The sequence below is a fragment of the Monoraphidium neglectum genome, assembly GCF_000611645.1.
Source record: "Monoraphidium neglectum strain SAG 48.87 unplaced genomic scaffold scaffold02638, whole genome shotgun sequence".
NCBI classification, from domain to species: Eukaryota; Viridiplantae; Chlorophyta; class Chlorophyceae; order Sphaeropleales; family Selenastraceae; genus Monoraphidium; species Monoraphidium neglectum.
Window position 1 is genome coordinate 1 of NW_014010990.1, and position 7,398 is coordinate 7,398.

The 7,398-nt window shown below is 62.3% G+C and overlaps 2 protein-coding genes across 2 annotated transcripts; both read left to right on the plus strand.

The window, feature by feature from the left end:
* Positions 1 to 38: 38 nt before the first annotated feature.
* On the plus strand, positions 39 to 3,276 carry MNEG_11203 (hypothetical protein; the record flags this gene model as incomplete). Its single annotated transcript, XM_014040323.1, has 8 exons — positions 39 to 407; positions 613 to 833; positions 1,021 to 1,093; positions 1,469 to 1,598; positions 1,850 to 2,007; positions 2,248 to 2,391; positions 2,731 to 2,870; positions 3,072 to 3,276. 8 exons carry the CDS (start codon positions 39 to 41, stop codon positions 3,274 to 3,276), a joined length of 1,440 nt encoding a protein of 479 aa, XP_013895777.1.
* Positions 3,277 to 6,031: 2,755 nt separating this feature from the next.
* Positions 6,032 to 6,376, plus strand: MNEG_11204 (hypothetical protein; the record flags this gene model as incomplete). The annotated part of the gene is made up of 1 exon (XM_014040324.1): positions 6,032 to 6,376. One exon carries the CDS (start codon positions 6,032 to 6,034, stop codon positions 6,374 to 6,376), a length of 345 nt encoding a protein of 114 aa, XP_013895778.1.
* Between the last annotated feature and the right edge of the window lie 1,022 nt (positions 6,377 to 7,398).

Sequence of the window (7,398 nt, forward strand, 5' to 3'; positions counted from 1 at the left end):
CCCTTGATCCCCCCCCCATTCAGGCCATCCTGGGGTTCATGGCGTTCATCTGTGCCGCCGTCTACGCCCTCGTCACCGACCCCCAGCCCTATGCCCCAGTCTCCAAGGGCTTCGCCCTCCCCCTCGGCCCCAACGTCACCGCCGTCACCCCGGGCTTCGCCGGCCCCCTGGACTGCGCGCCCGACAAGTTCGGCAACCCGACGTGCGACAACTTCGCCTACCCTGCCGGCGACCATGCCATCTGGCCGGGCGCGATGACTAACGTCGACGCCTACGCGCCATTCCCCAACGCCATCCTGCTGAACTGGGCGACCATCATCACCCTGGGCCTGGGCAACCTCTGCGCGCTGGACTTCCAGCAGCGGTGCATGGCGGCAAAGAGCCCCCGCGTGGCGCGCGCCGCAAACGTGAGCCGCCACCGCTGTCGCCCATGCGCCGCACAGCCCTGACTTCTAGGTCGCGCCTTGCCTCAGGCAGTGAGGGTGGCTGCCGTCCGCGCCGCATTCACCCATGTCGCCGTGTAGCCTCTGCACCGCTCCTCGCCTTTTGGCCCTGCCTCTGTTGCTGACTGTCTCCCTCTCCGCTTGATTCCAACCTGAAATTCAAACGCAGATTACGGCCGGCTTCCTCCTCCTGGGCCTCTGCGTGCCCTTCGTCCTTATCGCCGGCCATGTCCGCAAGAACTTCGGCCCCGACAGCCCTTTCGCCTCCTTCGCCGCCGACACCTGCAGCGCGCCGCTGGGGCTGCCGTCGTGCGCGGAGTGGGAGAGCGGCGACAAGAACGCCTTCTTCAAGTTCCTGTTCTCGAAATTCCAGCGGGTCCTCGGCGCATGGTGCGCGGCACGAGAGGGGGGAAGGGGCGCCCCCAAGAACGGGGCTGCTGTTGAATTCCAGCCCAGGGTGGGGCGCGGGGCGAGTCGGCCACGGCAGCAACTTATGCAATCTTGGCTGGTCCCTGTGCTGGCGGCACTCAGCGACCCCTTTGCGAACAGCTGCCCTGCCTGCATCTGTGACCACCAGGGTGATGGTGGCCATCATGGCTGCAAGCATGAGCACGTCTACCGGCGCCATCCTCGCAACCTCCACGGTCATGGTGAGCTGCACGCTCATGCAAAGGCACGCACGCAAAAGGCACACACGCGCATGCGGGCGCGCATTCACAGACACACGCACACGCGCGAGCGCGCGCACACACACACACACACACACACACACACACACACACACACACACAAACACACGCGCGTGTGTGTTTGCGTATGTGTGTTTGTGAGAGAGTGCGTGTGTGCTTTGCACGAGTGCATCTGTACGCGCACACACGCACACACAAGCCTGCATGCCGCCGCTCCTAACGCATCATTGATGACAAGCTCACAGGGTTCTCTCACAAGGTGGCACAATCCCCTGTGCCCCCTCTGCACCCACTCAACCCCTTCCCCCCTCCCACCACACTCATTCCGAAACCCAGGCCCACAACCTGTGGCGCAAGGTGCCCAAGTACGGCACCGGCGATGACTCTCTGCTGCTGGTGGCGCGCGCCTTCGTCGTCCCCATGTGCGCCATCGCCTGCGTCGTCGCCGCATTCTCGTACAACCCTGGTGAGCATGATCATGCTGCCTCCACCCTTTGAATACTGGGAGGGCTGTGACCCGCACGTGCTTTACTGGTCAGTAGTTCTGTGCATCCTGCACGCGTTGATTTGGAGAGGCTTCGACGACGCAGGTCCTGCAAACCTGCTGTATGTGACACGTTGAATTGGTGCACACCCTCCTGCCCACCTTGATGAGAAGTCCGCCTTCGATCAACGCGGCACCCCTCTTCATGCAATGCAACTTGCTGCGGCCCGCAGGCTACCTGCTGGTGGTGGCCTTTGACGTGGTGTTCGCCTCCTGCCTGGTGCCGCTGTTCGCCGCCACCTACTGGCACAACATCAGCCCCAACGCCGGGTTCCTCTCATGCCTGTCCGGCGGCCTCACGCGCGTCATCCTCGAGTTCACGCTCCCCAAGGTTGGCATCCCGCCGCCCGCGGGCCTGTACTCCTCGCTCTTGCACTTGTCCTCGTTTGAAGTGCAATCCTTGACCACCCAAACCAACAGGGTCGGGGACAGGTGCAACTCTGTGGCTGAGCGCCCTGGCAGGCCACAGCAACGCAAGAGGTTGCCGGCAGCAGCCACTCGCATCCACGAGCCCCAGCCCCCGCCCACACTCAACTGGGCACCGTCTTACTGCTGATGTTCAAAACCCCAGGACGGCACCCTGATCGCGTTTGGCACGTATGCGCTGCACTACGGCAAGGCGCTGGCCGGCCTGCCGGCGTTCCTGGAGGTCCAGCCGCCTACGGCCGCGCCCACCGCAGGGCTGTGGGAGCCAGAGAAGGATACTTGCGTGCAGGTGAGGGCTGCGTTTGCTGCGGGTTCTGTTGCGCAGACTGATGCGTGTGTATCGCGCATGTGTGTTGCACGTGTGGGTTGGTGGGGGCGCAAGCTGTGCAGTGAAGTGGTGCGGGGGTGATGAGGGTCGGAGGGAGGGAAGGGAGTGGCAGGCTGGCAGCATTGTTGCTGAAACAAAGCTCTGAGGGCGCAGGGATATCCCTCCATGGATGGAGCCAGGGCCCCGGCTGCACAATGCCGCCAAGGCCTCTGTCCAGCTCTTGCTTCTCCACTCGTCCCGGCCCCCCTCCCTGACCGTCCTGCCCCGTCCCCACCCCACCCCGCCGCGCCCCTGCCCCAGACGCCCATGCGTGACCTGACCGGACTGGATTCGCTGGTGTCTCCCTGCGTGTGCCTGGTGGTGCTGCTGCTGGTGCAGCTGATCGAGCGCGGCTTCAGCGGCATGGGCGACCGCGACATCCTCTTCTTCCTGCCAAAGAGGTGCGGCTTGTGTGGCGCGCGCAGGCGTCTATACGTGCGTGAGCGCCCGCGTTTCTAATGTGTTGTATCAATGTGAATCATAGCACTCGGAACCAAGTCAGGAAAGTCGATGTGAATGCAAGCGCTTGTGTTGCAATCCCAGCTCCTGACGCTCGCGTCGCCCACTCCCTGCCCTCCCGCGGTTGCCTGCCTCTTTGGCAGGTGGCGCTCGCCCATCGGCGTGATGTACCCCCGGGAGGAGGACTACACGGTGTACGATGACAACGCCGCGGCCGCCGCCCTCGCCGCTGCGCAGCCCGTCGGCGGCGGGTTTGGCGCCGCCTGGAAGGACCCAAACGCGCCGATAGGCGGCGTTGTGGCCGGCCCGGGGGTTGGGGATGACACTGCGCACGGCGGGAAGGTTTGATGTTGCCTTCTACGTGTCTTGCGCCGCCTTGCGCGCGCGTGTGCGTGTATGTGTGCGTGTGCGCAGTTCTGTGCAGGCCCTGTGTTGCTCGTGCTGCTGGGCCAGCGCAACACTCTTGACTGCAGGTGCAGCACCTTGAGATGATCTCCAACTTGGAAATGACCTGCGAGTCCGCCGACTCTTATTCTTCACCGCGGTTTATGCTTCCTTCTTGCATGGGCGCCGCGGCGTCGCTGCCACCCTTGCATGATTGGGTGGACCCATTGCCGCTGGCGCCGACTTGCAGGGCGCACGGGTGCCTGTACCTGCCCGCGGCTGCCGGTGTGCCATAGCACCGAATGCCTGCATACATTGCACTGTGCTTTGCGCCACCTTGTACCTTTTAATGCTCAATCGTCCGCGAGGCGCGGGTTGAAGTGTGCCCGCGTGTGCCATCGTGTGCCATCAATTCCCCTTGCAGCTGCCATATCCAGTGTGCACGTCTGACAGCGGCCTACCTTTCCTTGATGCGACCTGCTACCGCATGTGCTGCCTTGAATATTCCTCATCTATCCTGTAAAGTTCTTTCAAAGGAGCTCAAGCATCCATTGTGTATTTGGCGCGCTCTTTGACCAGGGGTTGACCTCGCCTGACCAGGAAGCGAAACAAGTGCCAACAAACGAGGCTACGAACAGGGGGTGCAGCCACAACAGCGCCTAAAAAGTTGGTCAGAGGCATGAACGCGCAGTGTGTGCAGCCCCAGCAACAAGTGGAGAGACCGAGAGGGCACCATGTGATCTACTTGTTCCGTGTTCTCAGCTTGCAAGTGCCTCTTGACGCATAAAATCATATCAAATATCTTTTCATATTGCTTTGTGGTAGTCACGCCGCGTGAGCCAGTAGGGCATGGCGCTGGCCACCGCGAAGCCCACAAGGGGCGCTGTCGTCCGCTGCCACCCCGGCCAAGAGCACCATCACCACCAACTGCAGCATCATCAAGCGCACACGGCGCCGTCCGGCCCCGCCCCGCGGCGCCGGGCGCGTGCGCGTGCGCCGCTGCTGCAAGATGCCGAGCGCGCCGTGCAGCAGCACGCGGCTCCTGCCGCGATCCTCTCAATCGGCCCAAAAGCGCGCAGTGGCCTGTCGGCTGGGTTGCGCGTGGCCGCGCGGCGCGCTCTTCGCGGACGGCAAGCCCTGCATACCTTGACCAACCTCCTGCTAGCAGCGTCCGTACTCCCGGCGATCGCACTTGCGCTGCAGCCCCTGCTGTCGCTGACGTCGGCGCCAGCAGCCGCGGCGGCAGGGACAATCGTGCAGCTGCCACCACCGCAAGCATGGCAGGCGAGCAGGCATGGCATTCTACATGCAACCAAGGCGTCAATCTCCAGGAGCGCTGTTTTGGCGGGAAGCTTGGTTGTTGGCGCACGCTCGCCTGTGCTTGAAGGCCAGGCAGGCTTGGCCTTGGCACCATTCATTCATTCATGAATTCATTCGTCGTGGCAACGCATGTCATCCTGCAGGTACCCCTGCGAGACATGTTCAGCTTTACTGTGCTGCTGTCAGTGTTTATCGGCGTCGAGCCTGGGGCGGCGGCGGCGTCCGCAGTGTCAGCCGCAGGCGCGGCTTTAGCAATGGTGCGCTTTCGGGGTGGTGCCGGCTCCACTGCTCGCTGTATGCTTTGAAGCAACTGCATAGTTGCTACATGAGGTGCTTGAGCAGCGCGTTTGTTAGTATGTGGGCCCCGTGTTGCACTGAGGATACCTTCAACCTGGATGCCTCCTGCTTGCACTCGCTTGAAGTTTTCTCAGGGCAGTGTGGCGCTGGAGGGCAGCTGCACTGCGGGGCTGCTCGGGGCCGCTGCCGCTGTCGTGTTGGTGGCATCTGGGCTGGCAGCAGTGACAACGGCACAAGCACAGCAGCAGCGGCGGCGGCAGCAGCAACACCAGCAGCAGCAGGCGCGACGAGGGCAGCAGCAGCAGCAGCAGCAGCAGCAGCAGCAGCAGCGACGAGAGCAGCAGCAAGTGGCACTGCAGGGGGTGACATGTCACGCAGGCCGGGCTATGCAACATGTTCAGCGGGCGCTTGGCCTGCTAGGCGGCGGGCTATTGCTGCAGGTGAGGGCGGAACACACTTCCAGGCACTGGTTTGTAAGAAAGTTGACGCGCGCAAGCGTTGCCGCTGCTGCCGCTGCTGCTGCTGCCGCTGCCGCTGCTGCCGCTGCCGCTGCTGCTGCTGACGCTGCCGCTGCTGCTGCTGCCGCTGCTGCTGCTGCTGCTGCTGCTGCTGCTGCTGCTGCTGCTGCTGCTGCTGCTGCTGCTGCTGCTGCTGCTGCTGCTGCTGCTGCTGCTACAACAAGTGCTGGGAATGCTGCTGGTGCGCATGGACATGTGATCACCTCGATTCCTTTTTTTCACTGTCTGCCGTGCGCCCAGTTCCTCAGCACGCTCCCGCCGGGCAGCTGTGCACACGCAAAGTGGCTGCCGCCTGTTGCTGCTGGCGCCAGTGCGACGCTGCTGGTCGGCCTGCATATACAGCAGTCGGGCAGCGCATGGGTCAGGCTGGTCTGGGATGACTGGCCAGCCTGGGCGGCCACCCTGCTTCTCATCCTGCAGCCGCTACGCCAGCTGGTGAGCAAAGCACGACTGGGTGCATGCGTTGAAGCCTGCATGCTTACTTGCCCGGACTGCTGGCATACTTTCTCTGAGTTGCCCCTGTATGTTTTTAAGCCACTCTGCCTCTTATGCTCCCCGCTATTTATCCCGGTATTTATCCGATGATGCAGGTGGAGACGTCCCTCTCTCCGGCGACGCTGCTGCCTGCCGTGAGCTGCCGCGAGCAGCTGCTGCTGGTGCTGGCCAGCGGCCTCATGGTGCCGCGCGCGCTGCTGATGGGGGAGCTGATGTGGTTCACCGGCACCTGCAGTGGCGCACTGCTGGCGGTTGGGCAGCTGCTTGTGGTGGCAGCCCATGTGCTGGGGCGCGGCCTGCCGCCGCCAGGCGAGACGGCGGCCGCGGCGGGCGGGCTGGTGGCGGCGCTGGGCCTGGCGCTGTGCGTGCTGCGGGCCGGGTGGGGGTCCATCCTGGCCCGACGGCCATACCCTGAGCAGCATGCAAAGGGTTGATATGGCGGCATCCTATATGCCACGCAGCATTAGCCGTTTGTTGCGACCATCGAGTAAGACTACATAATCCCATGCACCTGTGACATTCCTTCCGTGGCAACGTCATGCTTGTCTGCTTTGATCCTCGTGTGCTCCTGCCTTGAGTATAGGGCCGAACTGTCCTGAGATTTCCACACAGCAAGACTAATACCACACCTCAAGAAGGCAAGGAACTCAAGCTTATAATTCAGGCTGAGTGTGCAGTCCCAGAAAGTGCTCAAAAAAAGTTTGGTCGGTGCTGTTTTTCGAGCCAGCAGGTCTCATTGATCATCGCTAGTGGTGGAGGCAGTGCACTTGCAAACTACAGGAAATTTCCAAGGTAACCCACCACGCTTCAGTTTGAAACACATCAGCATGGCAGCATCCAGGAACCTCAGCAGTGCAAGCAGCTTGAGGACCAGCCTGTCCGTGTGGGTGCGGCAACTGGGTCTTGCCTGCGCAGGCAGGGCCACTGGACCTGGAGTTGCGCAGGCGCCATGCGCACGTTGTCAAGGGATGCATAAACCTTGTATCAACATCATCTGGGCCGCGACAAACCGCAGCGCAGCGATACGTTCCAAATGTTGCTGAATGACCTCCTGCCTGAAGCCCATGTCGAATTGCGTTATTTGAGTCACCAGGGTTACAACGGACCATTCCACCGCTTAAAGAGTTGAACATTGCATGCTTTCCATCACAATTTCAAAAAGCGACCTTCTATATCACTTGACAACGTGCCCTTTCATTCACTAGACATCGTCGCGATCGCTGCACGACGCCACTGAACCTGCGCCTTTGATACTATCAGCAACAATGGCCTCCACCATGATGAAGATGAGGACTGCGCCTATCACGGGCTGCCGCGCAGGTTGGTCGGCTGGCAAGCACACCGGGCGGCCGCTGCTGGGTGCGGAACTGCTGCATGTGCAGCACTCATGTGCGACCCTCTGCGCTCCCGCACCCACACACATGCCCCTTACCATCTGGAACCTCATACCTCCTTC